This window comes from Fundulus heteroclitus, chromosome 12, assembly GCF_011125445.2.
Source record: "Fundulus heteroclitus isolate FHET01 chromosome 12, MU-UCD_Fhet_4.1, whole genome shotgun sequence".
Lineage (NCBI taxonomy): Eukaryota > Metazoa > Chordata > Actinopteri > Cyprinodontiformes > Fundulidae > Fundulus > Fundulus heteroclitus.
The window spans coordinates 3,738,807-3,759,924 of NC_046372.1; the positions used below are offsets into that span (position 1 = coordinate 3,738,807).

Below are 21,118 nucleotides of genomic sequence, written 5' to 3' on the forward strand. Positions count from 1 at the left end.
TTGGTTAATGACTGGTTTATTTACATAGAATACTGTAAAAATTATTTAATTCCTCAGTGCTTCCTTTTGGAATCCAGGGAACTAAAACAGGAGGTGAGAAATACATCCTTCAGTTGACCCATGTACTTTTTTTTTTTTTTTCATATTTTAAAAAAATATAAGACAATGGCATAAAACTGTCTAAGGTAGAACATGTTTATTATAAAGGTTAAAAGTAATATCAATTTTCAACTTTGTTAGGAAACAGATTTTTGCACAAACTTTATTGCATTTAAAACGGACCTAATTAACATTTTCTATACAGGAACAAGTCGTATCTCAAGACTTTTACACAGAACTTTAACATTTTGCTGAAGTAAAAAAAAAAATCTGGACAGAATATCAGAAAACCCACAATAATGTGCAACTTGTGTTAGGTGATATCGTTATAAAGGTAAAGCATTTCTATGACTGAAATGGGTTCATAGAGATTTTACACCAAATCTTTATCCAATGCTCCGAATCTGAGAAGACTGGAAATGACTTGGCAAGAAGTGATTTATAGAAAAATTACAATCTATAAGAAAAGTGCAAGTTTTGTGTTGGTAGCCCTGTAGAAATCATCTCATTTGCATATAAGGCTTGAGTAGAGCACATGCGCGACACCGGTAATGAGGTTATGGTTCGCAAACTCCAGGATGAGAAGCAGGATCGGATATTCGCTGCGTCTCTTTCCTTCAGTGGCCTCGTCACACAAGCCCATCCAGTGCAGCAGCAGAGTCTGCATGGCTTCTGGAAAGAGCTCTGCTGCCAGCTCCTCAGCAGGGGGCAGATCACTGATCCGCTCAATGTGCTGAACCTTAAAGCCCTCCACTTTCTCGCTGATGCTGCTGTTGGCCGCGTGAAACTGCTGCCCCAGCCAGCGTCCTATACAAGTGAGCAGGTAACTGGAATACACGGAGCCTTTAGTCCAATCTCGCGTCTGCAGTAGCGCCAACACGGCTTCGGCTGCATCTTTTTCATCCAGGTTGCCGTTCATGTATCGATCGGTCTTCTCTAAGAGCAGCAGGATGGTTTCCAGGCGCTCTGCGTTGCTCTGAGGGGGAGAGCGGAGCTGCTCGTCCAAGTGTCGCAGCTTGTCTCTGAGTGCGGCTACAACGGGATGGATCTGCTCGGTTTGCTTTGTAAACGAGCAGTAGTCGTGATCTGCTGATGCGTCGGCTGCGTCTGTAGCGCATGCAGGCCAAATGTTCCTGTTAATCTTGCTAAAGTTACATCCGGGTCTTGCACGTCCTGACCCCGTGTCGGCCACGCTTGGGGACTCTAGGGTGTCAAGCTGCACGCTGAGGCTGTAATTCATTTCCAGAGGGCTTTCATTCATCTGTGATTTCCAAACATCCTGCAAATAAAAGATCATATCCATCATATGTTAAACATATCCAGTTGCTAAGGTCTGAAACAGAGGACATCTGGGCTTCTTCTCTTGCTTCCCCAAACATGTCTCCACTCTGATGAAGTCTTTACGGATAAGAGGTCAAATGTCTTCAAGAATCCAGAGAAGAAGCCCAGTTGCCTTCTGGTTAAACACCTAGGATTGTAACATCCAGGACGACTCAGAAACAAAGATATCAAACAACAAATATACTTAATCCCATCATCAACATAGAATTTCTAATAATATGGGGCTTTTAATTATTTGTACATTTACTAGGATGCCCTGATAATACCACATACAGCTTTAACGGTTTCATAAACTACGTATTGGAACATTTAAAGCCACTGCAGACTTCCTCTCATCTACACAGGGCCAGAATTGTACATGATCAATTATAAACAAATAATTATATATCATTTGTAGAAAGAAGCTAGTTTCAAAGAAATGGATCACTTTTTATAGCCTTAAGCTTATGGAATAAACTCCATCTGCAGCAAAACGGACCCTGAAGATGCTGTCACCATCATGCTCGATAGCTGGTAAGGTGTTCTTAGGATTACAAGCCTCACTCTGACTCCTCTAAACACAATTATACTTAATTACATTCAATGTGGCCAGGAGGGTAAATCGTTGTCCCTCCTGACAACTATACTTTCTCCAAAATAGGGTTGCCACGACACTAAAAGGTCAAACTCAATATTAATACCCAGGAAAATATTCAATACTCAATACCATAGGGATAAAATAATAATTTTAATAATAATAATTAAAAAGGGATAAAAAATATTTCAGTAACATGAAAAACTCACCTTTTCAGTCTCAGCATACGATAAAATGTTTAAATTCAATTTTATTTATATAGCACAAATTCACAACACATCATCTCAAGGCTCTTTACCTGGAACGTTCTTTAAGTGTCACAATCAATGCTAAATAAATAACCCAAATATAACACATGCCTAGTGGCATAATAGCCACAGCTAATCACTCAACATTAATGCCGACCGCCAGTCGCGCTAACATCAGTAATATCATTAATGTATTAAATTTATAAACGCAATTTAATTTAATATGGAATTCATTATGAAGGCCAGGATGTCAGACCTTGAGATGTTTGGCCAGGTTTGTTGTGCTGGTAAGTCACTGTTTGCTTACAGGCTTGTAAAGATCTTTGGGTTTTCCTTCTACGCTAATATATTCAGTATCAGTACCATGCCAGATTAGTATTTTATCCGGATACAGCATTTGAGTATCGATACTTTTCAGAGTATCGATACTTTTGACAACCCCAGGGCAAACTGTCAATTTAAAAGCACTATAAACTTCAGCCTCCAAGTACTTTCGACCCAGTGTGGATTAGAAAATATCCACAATAAATTAAAACGTATGCACCAAATTCAGGTCTTTAAAATCTTTCAGCTGTATAAATATTCAACTCTGCACAAATAACATTTCAAAACGAATCCTTAAAAACACCTAAATTCTTGACAAGGATGAGACCAGAACTGTATGCAATAATCCAAGCAAACAGATCATCAGGTTAACGCACACCTGGAAGTTCTCCATCACCGCAAGCTGCTCCTGCTGATTGTACATTTCAAAGGCTAACCGGAAAAGTCCTTGAACGCTGTAAAACCACAAGCTGTTGTTGGCAGCAGGCACCTTCAGTCCCTGGAATCTGAACGCTGCAACAAACAAACAATGAAAAGTAAACCTAATGATCCTGGCAGCGCATGCATAGCCGTGCTGTTGAGATGTACAGTGCACTGCAATATATATATAATATATATTTTACCTGAGGAAAAATGGATTTTGGTGGCGAGTCCTTTCTTGGCAAACTTTGCATGGTACCTGGGATGGTTCTCTACCCGGATGTCAGTGCTGGACAGGAGATCAGCTCCTAAATACAGCGGGACCGCTGGACCCTGGCAAATTAAAAACGGAATTATGTCATCGGTGGAAAACGGCAGATGAACTGCGCGTATCTGACTGTAGTTATATTGAAACAAATTTATCATTTTAAATAACGGCAAAGTACGTCGTAAACTACGCAACAAGAGCGTCGTTACCTGACAGCTGGTCAACCTGAACGATGTTGGATTGACTAAGTAAATAAAACGAATTTTACGACAGCTCCCTTCCCACTGTGGTAAAGTTAATTGGTCAGGTGAACAGCTGGACATGGCTGCAGCGAACGAGCTTCTCACTCCGGCATTGTGCGGCTGTCATTCAATAGTGCTGTTCTTCTTCTTCGGATTTTATGAAGGTTGACAAACCACTTTTGAGTGTGCATTACCGCCACCCTCTGAATTGGAGTGTAAACCACAATGATAAATTCTTTCACAAATACCCATTTTCCTCACCTTGATCATTAATCCCTCTTTCCACATCATATCATACACTTTTTCTATATCTAGAAAGATCACCAAAACACTTTCTTTATCTACTTTTGCTTTATTACCTCATGTTGCACACATAGCATTGGATCCATGATGTTCCTCCCTCTTCTAAAACCACTTTGACACTCGAACAAGTATCCCTTGGATTCAGTTAAAAAGGTTAAACTTTCATTAACAATGTTTGCCATAATCTCACTCAAGTATAACATTAAAGCAATTGGTCTTTAGTGTACTGGTTTTGAGCCATGTTTACCCAGCTTTTGGTATTGGAACCACTATAGCCTCTTTCCAACTGGAGAGTTTTCCATAGTCCCATATCTCATAGTATCAACTTTGAATATTCACTTATTGGTTTATTTATCATTATATAACTTGTTTGATCCAAACTTTCCCTAGGGAAAAGTCAATGGTACTGTTGCTCATCTTCTTGTTGTTTAAGGGTGGTTTGGCAAATGACGTTTTGATGCATCAGCGCCACCTGCTGGACGGTAATATTTTACTGTAACAGCAATCTGTCCAAAAAGGACATAATGGACACCTCGAAGGGCGTTATCCTTCTTATACCATGGTCACTTAGGAACTAAATAAATAATAAATCAATTATTAATACTTCCAAGGTTTTTCACCGTTAAAACCTTTTCACAAGACGCGGCTGAGAGAACTATTTAGTATCTCTTCTGGATGATGCGTTGTCAAGGTAACCAGCGTTAACTGCCTTGCCGTTATCAGTTAATGTTTGAGCCAGCGCAATAATTTAGAACAATCAGGCTATTTGACCGGAACTTTTTTATACGTGTCCTATAACACCTTTTAACGGACACCCTGCCTGCCAATCAGAATCGAGTATTCACCCAGACCATGGTAGTATAGTGTTTATAAGACTCAAAGGGTCGTGTGAATTCTTTTGTAAGGCACTTTAAGCGTACAGTCTGTCAAACGTTTACTTTGATTTTCTGTTGTTAATGCATGTTAAAAAAACGAACAAACAACCAACAACAAAAAACAAAGCCAAAAAACAAGCTTGTTTCAGTTTGCACTACATCTAACGTCATAATGCAATACATGACTGTGGGTTTAAAATGGTCCAACTGGCTTCCATAACACGTGACAGGAGAAGGACCAATGAACGCGAAGAAAGGCTCCTCACACGACTGCACTTCCGTTTAGCGCTGAGAGGCTAAAAATGGCCGAGGTGGACTTCGGAGATAGTGAGCTTTTCCAGCAACTGGAGGACTCTGCACCGCCGGTCTCAAGGCACATTCGCTTCACAGACGATGAGGGAGAAAACGAAGAGGCGAGCCAGCTCCGGAGCAGGCTGGAGGAGTGCGAAGACCATATGGAGAGACTTTCGGAGGAGAATATCCTTGTGTCACTGTAGCATGTTTGCTATCCCTAGCCCCGATTAAAAGCTCGCGCTCTATAAAAATCTACGTGTTTTTGTTGTCTTTTACTGTACGTCTCTGCATTTCCTTAACCTTTAGCTCACATAAAGTATTGAGACGGAAGCTCAAACTCCTGACACGACCTAGGTAAACCTGTCATTTTAAAATTTGTTTGTGCCCACTTTAGTCGAAACGAAACCTCTCGGGAGATGCATTCACACAGCGCCGATTTCCACCTGCTTTTTTACAGCGGCATCACGGTGGAGGACGTCAACATCGACGGGCCGCTCCTTCAGATCCTCTTTACCAACAATATTATATCAAAGTAAGTTCAATGTTGCACCATTCAGAGGGGCTCATTAGAGGAAATTCCAGTAATATTAAGAGTTCTCGGCAGCTTCTGTATATGTTAGATATTTTTTTAAACTAATTTTGACATTTTAAGCTTGCTTGTGCTAGTTTAGGAAGCTTCTGGTTTAATGTGCAGCTGGCATGGTGGCAAATGTGAACACTTAACAATGCTCCTCTGCAAGGCAATGTCGTCAGGAAATCGAAGACTGCGTCTGCAGCGTCATTTTGAAGCATCAGAAGCCAGGCAACGAAAAGAAGATATCTGTGTTTCACATGAAGCCACAGGTATTGACTCGTCTAGAAATGGTGTATTTTCCATAATGCCTGTTTAAAGCGATAGTCCAAGACTTAAAAAAAATGTGATTCTGTTAAAGAGTCGTAAGCTATTAATATCTTACCTGTGGTAGGTAACTCTGTCAGCATATTAAATATCCACTTTCTTTCCTACAAACCATGTTCCTTTGGCATGAATTAGTGTGTTGCTTCTCGAAATGTGTTATTGGATGTACACGCATGATTTTTATTTATTTATTTGCAGCTGAATTGCAGTTAAAAACTTGTGGAAACACACTTTTTTTTTACAAATTTTATAAATGGATAAAATAGTAATAGATGCACCTTCATCTTATAGACCTGGTTTGAATATTAGGATAATTGCTGGGAGGGACACAGACAGGCGGCTGCCGTTGTGTCGCGGTACCAGGGAGCTCTTTGATTTTGGATAATTGATTTGTTTCAAAATGTGTGGCTTTCTATGCTTTAAAATTGGCTGGGTGGTCATCAGTTGTGTATTTTAATGTGTTTAAGTGGTTGTTTTCTGCTGTATCAGACCGGGCTGCAAAGACAGAGATGTCATGAACTAAAAAGTTGTCCACTGTTTTGAAAGGATGCAACCAACAACAATACTTGTTTTTAGGGCTTCAAATAATACCTGATCTGTTCCTCTTTTTCACAAGTTTTTTTTTTTTTTTTTTCTTCTCCTCTGGTTGATCGTGGTCCAACCACAATGTGGGGATGAGGATTTTCCTTCAAGTTCTTGTTGACAATACGAGAAGAGAAACACACTGGGTTCAACATGCACTTATCAAAGTCACAAATGAAGCTTTGTGCAATTATCCGTGCAGCTGTAAACAGAGCAACAAGTACCAGAGCTTTGTAGGGAGATGTCTTTAAGTGCATGTTTATTGAAACAAACAGAGAAAAAATTTACCTCAACAGATTATTTGCAAAATACCGATCGCTACTTATGATTAGCCGTCAAAACAAAGCACTTTACTGTCGTTACTGTGGTAGGTTGCACACAACTTTTACTTTGGTGTAAAAGTAAAGTGGTGTAATGGGGTTGACAAAAAGTATTAAAGCAGTTTAAGTGAACACTGATAGATTTTCCACTGCCTTACTTTTGTATCTGACAGTTAATGTGACCGGAAATGCTTTATGAGTTCCACTTTTAAGACATTTCACACAGGAAGTTTAATGGAGGTGTGCCATCTTCTGTTTCAATTAACTGTGTATATAATCATTGGCTTTCCAAATGACTTAAATGTTTACAAAATAGCACTCGTATAAAGTTGTTTAAAGATGGCAGTAGTTGCATTTCGCTCCTCTTAGACTAGCCATTAGTCCAAATTAATGCTGATTTGTATTAAATGAAGATGCTAAGAGAATTGTCTACACCAGGGAAGATACTGACTGCTTACAATCTTTAACAGAACCTTACTTTAGAAATCCTAGCCTGCACTCTTAAATCGACTTGCACTGAAACTTGTTTCGCTTTCCGAAGAATTCAGCTTTTGAGTTGGACGAAGATCCTGAGAAGTTGTCCTCCAGTAGTGTGAGAACCACAACAGAAGCCTTTAAAGTAAGTTTCGAACTCTATCTGTACATGCACAGTGGCCTGCAAAAGTACCCCCCCCCCAAAAAAAATAAAAAAAAAAAAACAATAAATATGACAAAATGACAGAAAACCTTAGCCTGCATAACTGTTAACTCTCCCTTAAGTCAGTACTTTGCAGCGGCACCTTTTCCTGGTTTGGGATCAGTCTCTAGGAGATTGCTGCATCTTGCCACTGGGATTTTTGCCAATTCCTCTAGTGCAAACTACTCCAGCCTCTTCATGATGGACGGTTTATAGTCTAACCTATCTAAGCTATGGAGAGTACGGCTTATTGTGGTCTTCCAGACAGATCCTTCAGTCTCTGCAACTCCTTCAGGACTCCCTTTGGTCTCTGTGCTGCCTGTGCAGGTCTATCACATAAGCCTTAAAAACACATATATAGGTTGGAATACAACAGAACGGGTACAAACCTGGGGTGGGTGGGTACTTTTGCAAGACACAGTAGCTGAACCTGCTGTCATGAAATGGCAACGATGTATTTATCTGTATTGTTTTGTCTCTTAGGTTGTTGGGAGTGTTTTATATTTTTCTACCTTCAGCGTTGACAAACTCGGACAGCCACTGGTGAATGAAAACCCCCAGCTGACTGATGGATGGGATGTTCCGATGTATCTTTAAAAATAATTATTTAGCGTTTTGCCCAGGGATTTTTTTTTTCTTTTTTATCTTTTTTTCTTTTACCTGCTTATGGGCAACAATTGGGTTTCAAGAAAAATGGACTACTTTCCTAATATATTTTTTAACGTTGTTGTATCAAACTATATTTGATGCGAAGAGAGAGAAAAAAGTACTTCAACTTCCTGAATTGTTGCACAGCTACCAGCAGGTTTTTAACCAAGTTATTGGAACAGATGGACTGGAAATGGAATCTAAAAACAAAAGGTATAAGATTTCTGTTACGTATATCCATTTCTATTTTTTTTACTAAAATGCTTTAATTGCTTTGAACAACTTTTATTTTATTTTTTTTCCCCCCACAGACCCAAGTCAATGTGTTTCAACTGTGGCTCCAGCGCTCATCAGCTCAGAGACTGTCCCCAGGTACTCTACTGGAGTCATTATTGTTGTGACAGAGAAAAAGACCGAGCTTTCTGCATTTATACCCTTTCCTCTCCCTAGCCTAGAGACATGGCTGCGATCAATGAAAGAAGAAAAGAGTTTAATCAGAACTCGAGCCAGGTCACACAGAGCAACCAGCGTTACCATGCTGATGAAGTGGAGGAGCGCTTCGCTAAATTCAAGCCTGGAGTCTTGAGGTAGGGTTGCTTCTTGCCCTGCCAACCAGAAAAGGCAATGATCACGTGCAATCTCTGGTAAAATCAGAGAACGTGTCTGTGTGTGTATCAATGTCTCCACTGCTTTTTAATTTCCAAACAGCGAGGAGCTTTTAGCAGCCCTGGGCGTGGACGGTACCACCCTCCCTCCTCTGATTTACCGAATGAGGCATCTAGGTTACCCACCAGGTTGGCTCAAAGAGGCGGAGATGGAAAACTCCGGTTTATCGCTCTATGACGGAAACGGTATGTTTGTAATCATATTTTCTCTTGTTTTTTTTTATTTGTTTTTTTTATATTGAAATGTAATTGGCTGCATAAAATGTTGACTTTCATTCTTCTTTCGTAGCATCAAATGATGACTTTGGCAGCACTTCACAAAACATCTCTTATGATGTTTCCAAACTGGTGGATTTCCCAGGCTTTAATGTGCCTGCGTCTCATCAAATCAAGGATGTGAGTCTTACAGCCCTTCGAATCAAATGTTAAACTTAAAAATCTCAGAGTTAAAAAGCTAAAGTTAGCTTTAGTGTTTTCTTTCTTTCTTTATCTCTAAGAGAGATACTGTAGTGTTGGATTTTGAAAAGAAATCTATCGTGACTCATTGACCAGACACATTTCTTGAGTTCAGGGGTTTTGGAAAGATCTGGTGTGATTGCTCTGCATAAAAAAAAAAAAAAAATCATATCTTTATCTGACTTCCAGGAATTTATGCATCACGGTTCGATCCCGATGCAGACTAGCCACATGAAGCAAAACTACGCCGCCTACCTGTCCAACAACTTCCCCACGGTATCGATTGTCTTTCTTTCTGCATGAAACTCAGCACTTTATAAAAGCAGCTTGGTGTTAATCATGTCATGTTCAGTTAGACCTAACCTTTACAATCCAAAGAGAAGCTTTTTTCCCCCTTTTTTTAGAATAACTAATTCTTATTAATGTAAATACCTACTTTTATACGATTTGTTGTGGGTAAAGAAGCATGGTTTAATATCCCATGTTTTATAACTTTTACAAAGAAATTATTCAGTTTTCTTGAATGGAAGATTTTATGTTTATGAAAAAAGAAGACCTAACAAAAACATAAATAGCGTTTTTTTTTTCTTTGTCAAAAATATATGCAGATAATAAATAAGTTCCATAACTAAAGTGCTAAAATTAGCTTGCTAAACGATGCTTAGCTCAGTCCCTCAACCTCTGGACATTATTGCTTTTCTTCCCATGACTGTTTTAGGTTCAGTCAGCCTGTCAGATCACCTCCAACCACCTCTGCAGATTTTACTCAGATATCTCTTACTTTTCTGCCACCATTTTATCTTGTTTACAGGAATAGAAATCAGGCTTTTTTTATGTGTTGAATGGAAATGGGCTTCTAAGTGTATCCTGTTGAAAGAAAAGCCACTTTAGAAACACTTAGGAACAACAAGAAGCTCAAAAAAGCTGAATTAGATAAATACCAATTGATGTACGTTCAGACTGATTTTGTGCACTTGAACCTGTTTTATTACATCGTTGGCATTGTGAAGAGAGGACTATTATTGGCTGTTTGATTGGAGCCCTAAAATGTAAGTTTTCGTTGCCAACAGTCTGGCGGCTCCTGCAACAAAAGGCAACAAGAGTTCGACTCATCGGCCCATCTCAGGAAGAGGACCAAGTCTAGCCCCGATATGAACTCCGACAGAAGCTCAGATATGGACATTGACTCAGGTATTACAGCACATTAGTCACTTTCTTATGCATACCAGATGTCACTCATTCAGGAATGTGACTGTGTTCTTTTTACCAGAATCAATATTCGCTAACTTCTTAAACTTGATATGGAAAATATCAGCGTATTTATTGTTTTCATTGGCTGTTTTCAGATTCAGGAACACCTTTTTCATATCACTCAAGCTCCTTCAAGTTCCAACCACCGCTACCTCCAGGCTCACCTTGCTTCAGTTCACCCCCTCCTTTACCCCAGGGCACCCCCCCCTCCACTCCTACTCGCCCACCTCTCCCTAAAGGTACGCCCCCACCGACTCCCACCAACGGCTCTCCAGCTCTGCAGAGGCGTAACGTGCCGCCAGCCGACGAGACCGCGGGAGGAGCTGAAGACGACCTGACTCTGGAGGAGCTGGAAGAGCAGCAGAGGCTGATCTGGGCAGCTCTGGAAAACGCCGACACAGCCACGAACAGCGACAGCGAGACACCCGCTGTGGGAACACCCGCTCCCAGCTCTCCCAGCGTGTCCACACCAGCACACGTTGACACGGAAATGGAAGATGTTGACGAGTCGGTGGACACGGTGAGACCTCCTGAACCGTGCCGTGAGAGCGAGAATCAAAAGGAACCAGATGCACAAGAGGCTTCGGCTGCAATGCCTATATCCATAAAAGTGGAGGACGAAAGTCCTGAGAGCCCCGAGCCGGAGCCCGTCAGGGCCCAAGATGAAAGCCCCGAGAGCCCAGACCCAGAGGGTCCTAAAGAGGGGGCTGGAGATGCTCCTGTTAACCATGGGGAGAAGATCGTAGCTGTTCCTCATCGGAGCAAATTTGCAGCTGGTATTGTTCCGTTTGAAGATACCCCTGAATTCACGGAAGTAGCCGAAGCCACTGGAACATACCTGAAAATCAGAGACTTACTGAAAGGTTCCCCCCGAAGCCTGACAAAGAAGAAATAAAACGTTAGTCGCGTTGGTTCAGAACACAACGTGGACATTTTTAATGTAAATTTCTCATTTTCACTAAACATGACTGTTTTTTTGTTTTGTTTTTAATCAGTCCATCTGTAAGACTACAACAAGTATAGTTTAAGTTTCTGTAGCAGAAACATTACGTTTTTTATATATGTATATGAAATCTGTGTTTATTTTTTCTATGGTCATGTTTAAGTGACTTTTTTCACTTGTCAAATTTAGATTGCTTTAAAAGTCTTAAGTAAACATGCCTGTATTCTCCCCCTCTGCTTTTATTTCACTTGTTTTCATACATTTAACCAGAATGACCCTCCTAGATATTTGCCAGGTACTTCCTGATGGGAAGTACCTGGAAAACCTCCAAAATAAAAGCATAATTTATGAGACCATGGTGCAACTACAGAAAGTTCTACTGCCACCTCCAGGCCGAGGCTCAGGCCATGCCTCAAGTGGAGACATTTAATTGTGTTGGTGTCTTACAAGTGATGGAGGGGTGAATCATTTACTGGTCCATGAGGGTTAGATGGACCAGATCCATATTAGTTAGATCCATATTTACCTGTGGCCAGGAGAACATGGATCATGTCTGAAAAAAGTGAGATCTGGATACAAGCAGCTGAAATGACCTTCCTCTGAGCTCCAGCATCCCAAATTGGAGGCACAGACGAGCATCCCAGATTATTACAGGTAAAGTAAGAAAGCTGCTCATAACAATAAAGAGCTTCCATGAAAACGCTATATTTATACTTTTACGTCTGGTTTTAATTTATGTAACAATAAAGAAGATCTTATACATTTCTAGAGGTAATCTCAAGGACCCCTTCGTTTTATTTATGATCAACAGTAGGGTGGCAACCCCAAGTTTTGAAAGCAATAGTTGCAGTATAAAAACTAGATGCTGGTCATTCACCATGCCATATCTTTGTGGTTTGGGGTTTTACATACCTAATTTTTTTCAGGTTATTAAACCCAAGATGTGTTCTACTAACAAGTCTGCTCATATGTACTCTTGACAACTGATGATTTTAAATATTTTTCTAACCATAAACTAAAGAAAGATGACCCCAGTAAATATCCACTAGCAAGTGGTCACTAGGAACGTGAGATTGGGACAATATACTGTCATTTTTCACTGGAATAAAACTGAGATCAGCACCAACATAAACACAAACATTTCTGAAGTTAATATATAAACTGTAGATGAGATTTGAACATTTTTATCTGTACATAAGTGATGAAAATTATTTTTACTGCAAATAAAAAAACGATAATGGTTTCGAGCACATGCGGACGAAATAGACAATGGATGACAATAGACAATGCTAACAACATAAACAACTTCTAAAAAAATTAACCAATTACCCAAAAAGAGACAAATGGAAAAAAACTTGATTTTTTGATAGATAATGTTTTATTTCTAAAATGTACCTCTTAATCTGTCAAGGCCACAATCAAACAAAAAAATATAATTTGTTAAATCATAGAATAAAATATAAAAAAATCTAGTTGTAATCCCTTCAGTACAATTAATAAATATAGAGAAAAACTGCAAAGTATTAAAATCTAAATAAAAATGTGAAATATGTAAATTATATGTATCGATTCTATTGTGTCGACAATATAGATTTAAATTAAACACTGGAAATATTAAGATGTAATCATTTTAAATGAAATTGGTATGAATATATGAAATAAAAATGAAATACACATTTAATAAATATACTTTAATGTCAAGTTATTAATCACACAAATAAATGTTAAAACTATTGATTTAAACTTGAATTAAATATCTGTGAAATTCTAATTCAATTGTTTAATTTGTTCTGCGTTATAGTCCATTGCGAGGAATTGTAACTTCCTTGTAAATGGCTTGTGAAACCAATCACCTTATTTATAGCAGTATTAGCCCCGCCCTTGGATTTTTTTCTTTTTGTGGGGATAGGCTAATACTCATCAAAACTACATTACATTATGGAAGGTTAGGTTAAGGGGGATAATATAAAATAAACAAATATATCATTCAATAAATATGACAGGGCTATAAAATAAAGTAGATGTGTTAAATATTATTTAAGTATGCTTCCGTATGTATCATATGCATGCAAAATGTTATTTTTTTTATTTTATTCTGTATGTAATAAACATTTGAAATGTGTATTAGTGCATATTTAATTTAACATGATATAGTTTATTCAACATTTTTCTTTTACGCGTTGAACTTCGCCGCCGATATCTGCGAAGTGAGTGGTCGGTCTGGTCTGAATAGACGATCTTCGGCGAGCAGCACCCACCCTGACGTTCCTGTTGGCCGTTGGACAGGCGGCTGGCTGCTCGTGCGGGATCAGAGCAGTCTTCGTTTTCTACTTCAGCTAGCTAGCCGGATCATTTTTTTCCCCCTCTCCCTCTCCTGAAGACGGAGCCCGGTTTGGGAACGCATCGGGTCAGTAGTACCTCACGCCGACGTCGGGCGGGCGTGTGTTCACGTGTCTCTCGGTCCGTTCGTGAGTCGTTAAAGCAGGGACAGGTCACGCCGCGAGAAAGTTGTTCAGGTGCTGTCGGCGTTACTTGAGGTGTTTAGTTAAGCTAAGTTGCTAAGAGCCCTTCCCGACCACCGGCGTGTACAGCTCGGGCCTAACGTTACTTGGCAACAAATCCCGTCTGTTCTCGCCGGGATATCAGACGTGGGGCTTCGAACGAGCCGACGAGGCGACGGTTAAAGTCAACAGACTGCGGAACTAGCCGCGCAGGTGATCCGATCTAGCCGTCCCCGTAATGCCGACGCTCAACTTGCGAGAACCTTAGTGCTTCCTGCGTGGATCTTGGCTGACATTGCGGAGTCTTTTTTCCTTTTTTTTTTTTTACTTGTGGAATTTGCTTCCAGTCGCTCGCTTCACGACGTGTTTAAGGTGAGCGTGAACGGTCAAAAAAATTAAACGTTAGTGCCATCATGTATAGATGTATATATTTAAAGAAAAAAAAAAACGGGTTTGTGAGACTGCCAGCGCAGCTGACATTCTGATGGTCCATCACCAGCTCCCAGATGTGCCACCTCATCGTCAGATCCTAATCCCGTTAGCTGCAGGCGCTGAGGCGGACAAGCAAGTTATGCTAATAATCCATGTGTTTTGAACCTAAAATAAAACACGTTCACCGCGTTAAAAGGGGCTCTGCTAGGCTGCGGCGTGTCGTTAAAGCGGCTGTGCTGTCATGGACTTTGGATATGCATGTGTTGCAGTTTAAAGGTCTGATTTTTCTGTTGTTGTTTTTTGTTTTGGCGAAATGATTTTTGCGTTTCTGAATCAGAGAAAAGCAGCTTAGTTTATGTCGAGCTGATTATTAAAGCTGCAGAGGGTTTCTGCCAAGGAGGCTCAATCACTGGTTTCCTTTCTGTTTACAAAACGGACTTTATGGCTTCTACAAGCCATTATTGTGTAAGATTAGATTTTTTAGTGATTGTCAGATTGTTTCCATTCTAAGGACAATTCGCAAAAAATTTAACCATCATTCTAGATGTCTTTTATATCCTTGATTGGGTAGCATTGCAACGCAGTGTCCTGATTGGTCTTGTGGCTGATGTCTGCCTGTCGATGGTGAGGATTGTTGATTTCATAGTCGATGAATCTGCCTCCACCACCTGAAGACACACAGGATCTGACTCCTTCTGCTGCTTCTTTCTCTCTGTTGTTTTCTCGTCTCCACCTCCTCTGTCAGTGCGAGCACAGGGCCCACGTAATCATCCCAGCAGATGTTTCCTCGCTGAGGAAGAGCTAGAGTTTGACGACCAAACCAAGGGGGGCAGAGTGGGATACTTCCCATTACAAGCCCTGCTTTAGGTTAAGGCTTTTAAGAGGAGAGGCCGTTTTTAACAAATGCCTTATCTCCACCCTGTGTGACGTAGCAGAGAGGGATACCTCAACACTCGTGGTTTGTGGAGGTGACCTGGCTGACACATGTGAACCTGCTATACTTGGTGGCCTGTTCGTTAAGTCACAGGCTAATATTACCCCGCTGAAAGAGACTGGAATGAAAGCCCACTGGTTTTGTGTAACGACTTCCACTCACCGATCAGCTGGCAGTAAACAGCTTCTTGATATTATGAAGAAACATTAATGCATATTACGATTTGTTTTTTTTTTTTAAGGCTAGGTGTAGGGTTTCAATATTACTACTTGAGCGCACACACACTTTAAACATACCGACTGTCACTATAAAAACAGAAGTTCGGCATGGTAAGGTTGCCATTCAGGGATTTCAGTTTTGTTTTGCAAACCACCGTTTGTGTTTCTGACTGCGCTGGTGGAAAAAGTAAAGGGGTTTAAACTACAGAACTTAGTTTTTGACTTAATACTTTTCATTTTAAAGGGCATATAGCAGAATTTTTTTTAAACATTTTCAAAAAAATTTCTTGTTTTGTTTGTTCAGGCTTGTAGCGCACGATGGTGATAGTCATTCTCACCATCTCACCAAAAGATATATATTTTTCTGAAAACCAAAGAAAATAAGTAAGCAGGCATGGCAGAGAAGAAAACCCAGCCAAATATTGCAGAAAGAGCCACGATGATAACTTTGGAAAGCTGAATCGGACAATCGTTCTTCATCACACAAGGGCCTCCCAAAGAGCAGAATTCGTAAAGTGAAGAGAAAGAGAAAGGAGGTCGGGGGAAAATATTGTCCGAGAACAGTGGCTTAAAGACCTACGAAACCGGTACCCTACCTGCGGTTTTAAAAGGGCTCTTTTTCAAGGCCAGTCTGCCTGTTGATATCGACAGTGACGAATGACCGCTTGGAGCAAAAGTTAGAATCGGAAGCACGAAAACTCTGTCAACATTCTGGCACACATTATAATTTCTGCTTCAGGTCTGACCCGCATCGTTTCTCCACCATTTCTCCCAACAACCGTTTTTCTTGCGCATGTGCAGATCTCACTTTTCTACACATAATCCCATTTTAAAGGTGAGGGTAAAACTACGCTTGAGTTACGTATAGCTGTAATGTAGCTCAGTTTTTGATTTGGTTTCTTTCTTTTTTTTTTTAAACATGTTTTGCCTCTAAAAAGTCACATCATACTGCAAATGTGGTGGTTGGAAGGGAAGTGAAAAAAGTGATGTACAGTCAGACCGTGGCTGCAGTCAAATGCTCCCCTTCCCTTCATTTGGCTTCGACGCAGAGAAAGGACGGCAGAGCTGGAGCCAAATACTGTGCATAAACGTTCAGCAGGAACGTTTAGAGAGAAGTTATTGGTTTTAATGCAATCTGCAGACTTCAGCCAATGTTTTCATCCGAGATTCCAGTCATTTCACCGTCCTTGGCAAAAAGTCAACACTTTTTTGCCCAAGGCTGATCTCGTAGGGCAGAGAGGTTTTGTTTAGCTTTATAGATTTGTAGAAATTCTTGCTTAAAATGTGACGCTTGACCGTTTTTTTTTTTTTTTGAGAGTCTCTTGAAAAAACGTCAAAACACTGGAATTTGGCTCCAATTCAAGCTACAGATTAGACTGAGAGTCAGAGGCAAAAGATTAACGTTACTGGGAGAATGTTCAGCCTAAGTCGATCATCTGTAGTTGACAGCTTACCGACCACGGCTAAAAATGCCATCTTGCAAAACTTTAAAGGTGAAATGAAATAAAAAAAATAATATTTTAATTCATGTATTTGTTCAATTCATGTCCAACAGCTGTTAGACATGAATTGAACAAATTCATGAATCAATTTTTTTAATTATTTCAGTAAATTGAAAAAAATGTTTAAACAAAAAGGGAGATACCTTCTTCCTCTGGCCTTTTTTTTTTTTTTAAGTGAGGGCTCTGGCGGGATCTATTCATGACACATAAAGGAAAACTGGAACACAGCATTCAGACCAAGTCATGCCTGTAGATGAGTGTCCTCTTTTCCTCACAGATGTGTCTTGGGGGAGGTAGCCCAACATTTATTTTACTGTCTGTCTTATATGAGGACGCAGTCTGAGCAGAAGCACGCAGACATTGGTATCCTCAGTCGCTTCTTCCTACTTAGACATGTAGTCTCTCCAGCGAGTTTTGAGTCTGTCCGGAAGTCTCCACCCGTCACCTCTCCTTTTTATTGTTTTGAAAGTGAAAAAAATGCCGCAGCTCTGTGGCTTTTTCATGAATGAAAGGCATGTTTTCCTGATCCTGCTGAACGGGTTCAGTGGGATCTGTTGTGGGTTTTTTCCCCTTGTGAGGGGATATTAAGCCCCATTTGCTACCGTTGTGTCAGAAAAAGCAAACCCGTTTGGCTATTTCAGTGTTGCCAGCAGCGTCTGCGTTGTTCTGACCCTGATTGTTAAAAGGCAAGGCAGAGAATTTGACTTGTTACCAGTTCCTGTACTCCAAAAGTAAATCCCGCCACCATCCAAACATTTTAAACAGTAATACCTTTTCTACAGTAGCTATGTTTACATGCACAAAATTTCACGATCGGATTGAAATGTATTTGTATTAAATAGTCGATTGTAACGTTTATATGGACACAATCAATTAATCCGATCCTAATGTGTGTGTATATGCGGCTGGTTTTATTCAGAATAGAACCACTCTGACATGCACAGTTATTAAATTCCCCTAAAAAAAACAGAAGAAGTACTTCGGTCTTTGCTAAACTACAAAAATAGTAAACAAAGCCGTATTATTGGAGTTTGTTTGTTTTACAAGCGCCCAGGCTGGACTAGCACGATGTTCTAATTATGCTTGAAATGTTACTGAGTAAGCAATAATTGTCAGCTCTTTTATTTTTAAGAACAGAACGGTTTATCAGGAGCCCCGACAGTTTGCTTCCTGACGTATTTCCACCACTCACCAAAGCTGAAATACGTCATGTTTATGTCAGGCGCACATTCAAACTTGGGTCAGTTTGCCACATTCAGAATAACTTGAGCCTGACAAGCGTTTATATGCACGTTGATCGGATTATCAATCACCGTAACCCACCCCTCTCATTCGGATTACAATTTCATTCTGATTGAGCTTAATCCGATCATCATATTCAGATCGGCTTGTTTACATGACGCATTTTTTATTCTGATCAGCTGTTTATTCCCATTACTATTGTCCCTGTACACTTAGCTAGGAACATTAAAGCTGCAAAAAGGCTGTCGCCTCCATCTTCTGTGAAGTATTCATTTCCTCTGCTCAGCTTTGCTTCATGTTGTTTGTTTAGCTTTCACCTTTTTTTTTTTTTTTTTTTGTTACCATCAGGAACATCATCCTTCAGCTTCCTGTTTTCTGTCCACCTGTTCTGCCGTATTGTTGTCGGTGGAAAGCAAATAGTCCCTGGAAAGGGTCTAAAAGCTGCAGGTCTCTCATTAGGGGGGCCGGGAAACTCGTCGGTAGGTTTGTTTATGTGGGATTCCTCCAGGGCGGGTCATTTTAAACCGTCTCTGATGCAAAGCATTGTTATAAGCAACAAGCAGAGGTTGTGGCAGAGCTTGGTGTCTGCTAAATCCGACCAAGTGGATCATCTGCTGCCGATGGTGGTCGTGTTTCAGCAGTAATCCTGTTTCAGCCGAGCTGCCAGCGAGCAGTACATTATTTTAGACGGCAGAACGATTTGAGTGGGAGAACATTTGCACATCAGCGTTTCCTCTCATCACGGTCCCGTGCTGAAGCAATCCAAAGTTCACTGTGCGTCTACCGAAGGCTGCGCGTCGGCTGGCCTTTCTGACGGGATATTTTTAGAGCTGTGACTGCCTGCTCAGAGAAGTCTGTTGTCATAATAGAAACGCAATGTCTCTGTTAACAGTGTCCTCAAAATCGCAGTGAATGACAGCGACCCCGTGATATTTCTGTTTGCTCTCGTTAAAAAGAAATCTTGGTGCCTTTTAGAAACAATGCTGGTTTTTTTTGTCTCTTTCTCCACAGGGTTCCTCTCTGTAAGCAGGACTTTTTCTCCCTTTTTCCTTTTTTTTTTTTTTTTTTTTCGTTTTTCGTTTTGCGCGGCGAGAACGGCTTCACCGTCACAGGCCTGGAGAAAATCGTTTTGATGCTTTGGAGTCGGCCTGCTCCCACTGAAAGACGCGAGCTTTGTGGGTCGGTTCACTGCGGGACATTATGAGCACAGCCAAGCCCACCGGGATCAAAGCCCCCAGCAAGATCGGCAAGCCACCTGGAACTGGAGCCCCCAAGACCAACCCACCCGCAGGTATGGTACGAAGCAGTAAAGATGGCCCCCGTTTGGCTTTTGGAGAACGTTCTCATCACTGAATGATGCGCTAAAGTTGACCTTTGTGTGGTGGATAGATAAATAAATGAGTTGATAATCTGCTGATTATAAGTTTGGAATCCACTCATTCGCTTCTCCGTCCTTGGTTTGTTAAATAATTTGCTAGTATTGTTTTATTTTAAGTTGAATCCTCTTTTGGGGTGTAATAAATTAAAACAGCTATAAAACCCAGTGAAGTCTGGTTTACATCGGAACGCTGAACTGATACGATTCTCGACCCAACAACCTGAGATCAGGCTTTTTCTGGCCTGTACCGATTCCTGGTTTTCTTTGCTGTTTGACCTGGCGACAGATTTATTTATTTGATGGGGCTATGATGCATAAAGAAAAAAAAAAGCCCTTGATAAAATGTGGCAGTTTTGAATCAAACGTAAAAGTAAGGAAAGCAAGGATATCTAAATTTATTTATAGGAGGCATGTGTTCCTGACCTTCAACTTATTTTTCTTAAAGTAAAAAAAGTACATCCTGCTGATACCGACTGCTGTTGATTGGAGTTCTTAGTTATGTTGCATTTTCTGAACAGGGGAAAAAAAGCCTGTTTTTGTATTTTGTCTATTTTTCCCAGATCAAACCCGACAAAGGGAATATTAACAGATTCCAGCTCTCACTGACTGACTCACTGCCGCATCTCTACTAAGAACGCATAAAGAACTGAGCCGGCCGGCTGTGTTGTTTTTTTTCTCCTGATCCGTCTGACAAAGCCATTTAATTAACGGGGGACCTCTGTTCTCTCTTTTTGTACACGCAGCTAAAGCCGCTGTGCCTGACAAAGCAGCTGCTGGTTCCAGTGGAGAGGATGGCAAGAGCGCCGACGACGGCTTCCAGATCGGGGAGCGAGTGTGGGTGAACGGAAACAAGCCCGGCTTCGTACAGTTTTTGGGAGAGACGCAGTTTGCTCCCGGCCAGTGGGCGGGCATCGTCCTGGACGAGCCCATCGGGAAGAATGACGGCTCTGTGGCGGGGGTGCGCTACTTCCAGTGTGAGGCGCTGCGAGGGATTTTCACCCGCCCCTCCAAGTTGTCGCGCACAGAAGGGGAAGCCAATGGGACCCAGACCGCACCGCCGTCCCGCGCGGCATCACCCACCCCCTCAGTTGGAAGCGTGGCCTCCAAAACCCCCGCTGCTACTAAATCAGCCTTGCCCTCCAGTAGCACAGCTGCCAAGAAAGCCTCTTCCACCGCAGCGGCCACCGCAGCGGCGCCTTCTAACTTGCAAAACACGAACAGCGACTCCGTCTCCAATCTCTCTGAGAGCGGCTCCGTCAAGAAGGGGGAAAGGGAGCTGAAGATGGGGGATCGTGTGCTGGTAAAGTTTGTCTCCATAGCTGTTTAAAAAAAAAAAATCCCATATATTTCAGCAAAGGGACCCAATTCTGATCCGCGCTTGTTGGTCGGCTCAGTATTTGCATTGATAGTAATCCTCAGGTCACATGTCTCACTGAACTGCACCTTCGCCTTTCTAGCACTCCTTTCAGCTCTTATGGAGGCAT

General features: G+C 41.1%; 3 protein-coding genes across 8 annotated transcripts in view; 2 read left to right on the forward strand and 1 right to left on the reverse strand.

The window, feature by feature from the left end:
• Positions 1 to 174: 174 nt before the first annotated feature.
• si:ch211-110p13.9 (uncharacterized protein LOC562347 homolog) lies at positions 175 to 3,673 on the reverse strand. The gene is made up of 4 exons (XM_012854335.3): positions 3,484 to 3,673; positions 3,210 to 3,339; positions 2,966 to 3,099; positions 175 to 1,378 (listed from the first exon to the last, which is right to left on the reverse strand). The coding sequence occupies exons 1-4, from the start codon at positions 3,595 to 3,597 to the stop codon at positions 605 to 607; spliced, it is 1,152 nt and encodes a 383-aa protein (XP_012709789.2). The 5' UTR covers positions 3,598 to 3,673; the 3' UTR covers positions 175 to 604.
• A 1,278-nt stretch (positions 3,674 to 4,951) lies between these two features.
• Positions 4,952 to 11,780, forward strand: zcchc8 (zinc finger, CCHC domain containing 8). The gene is made up of 14 exons (XM_021311594.2): positions 4,952 to 5,171; positions 5,300 to 5,342; positions 5,446 to 5,520; positions 5,729 to 5,831; positions 7,330 to 7,407; positions 7,948 to 8,051; positions 8,260 to 8,325; positions 8,424 to 8,484; positions 8,563 to 8,699; positions 8,821 to 8,963; positions 9,067 to 9,173; positions 9,423 to 9,509; positions 10,304 to 10,424; positions 10,580 to 11,780. Exons 1-14 carry the CDS (start codon positions 4,997 to 4,999, stop codon positions 11,377 to 11,379), a joined length of 2,100 nt encoding a protein of 699 aa, XP_021167269.2. The 5' UTR covers positions 4,952 to 4,996; the 3' UTR covers positions 11,380 to 11,780.
• Positions 11,781 to 13,683: 1,903 nt separating this feature from the next.
• Positions 13,684 to 21,118, forward strand: part of clip1a (CAP-GLY domain containing linker protein 1a) — a 34,469-nt gene continuing 27,034 nt past the window's right edge. For 2 of the 6 annotated variants that reach the window (XM_036143751.1, XM_036143753.1), the window contains exons 1-3: positions 13,684 to 13,834; positions 19,268 to 19,547; positions 20,378 to 20,934. In XM_036143751.1, coding sequence (XP_035999644.1) covers positions 19,457 to 19,547; positions 20,378 to 20,934 — 648 coding nt within the window. In that variant the 5' untranslated portion in view covers positions 13,684 to 13,834; positions 19,268 to 19,456. Of the gene's footprint in view, positions 13,835 to 13,952; positions 14,301 to 19,267; positions 19,548 to 20,377; positions 20,935 to 21,118 lie in introns of those variants that run through there. The other 4 variants (XM_021311579.2, XM_036143754.1, XM_036143755.1 and 1 more) reach the window with 3 other exon arrangements.

Bases quoted from the DNA above. Each gene is read 5' to 3' on its own strand.
- si:ch211-110p13.9 (XM_012854335.3), bottom strand. From the start codon at position 3,597: ATGTCCAGCTGTTCACCTGACCAATTAACTTTACCACAGTGGGAAGGG. The intron at 3,340-3,483 runs GTAACGACGCTC...TTAATTTGCCAG, and splicing joins TCAGGTTGACCAGCTGTCAG to GGTCCAGCGGTCCCGCTGTA. The intron at 3,100-3,209 runs GTAAAATATATA...TGTTTGTTGCAG, and splicing joins CAAAATCCATTTTTCCTCAG to CGTTCAGATTCCAGGGACTG.
- zcchc8 (XM_021311594.2), top strand. From the start codon at position 4,997: ATGGCCGAGGTGGACTTCGGAGATAGTGAGCTTTTCCAGCAACTGGAG. The intron at 8,700-8,820 runs GTAGGGTTGCTT...ATTTCCAAACAG, and splicing joins TTCAAGCCTGGAGTCTTGAG to CGAGGAGCTTTTAGCAGCCC. The intron at 9,174-9,422 runs GTGAGTCTTACA...TCTGACTTCCAG, and splicing joins CGTCTCATCAAATCAAGGAT to GAATTTATGCATCACGGTTC.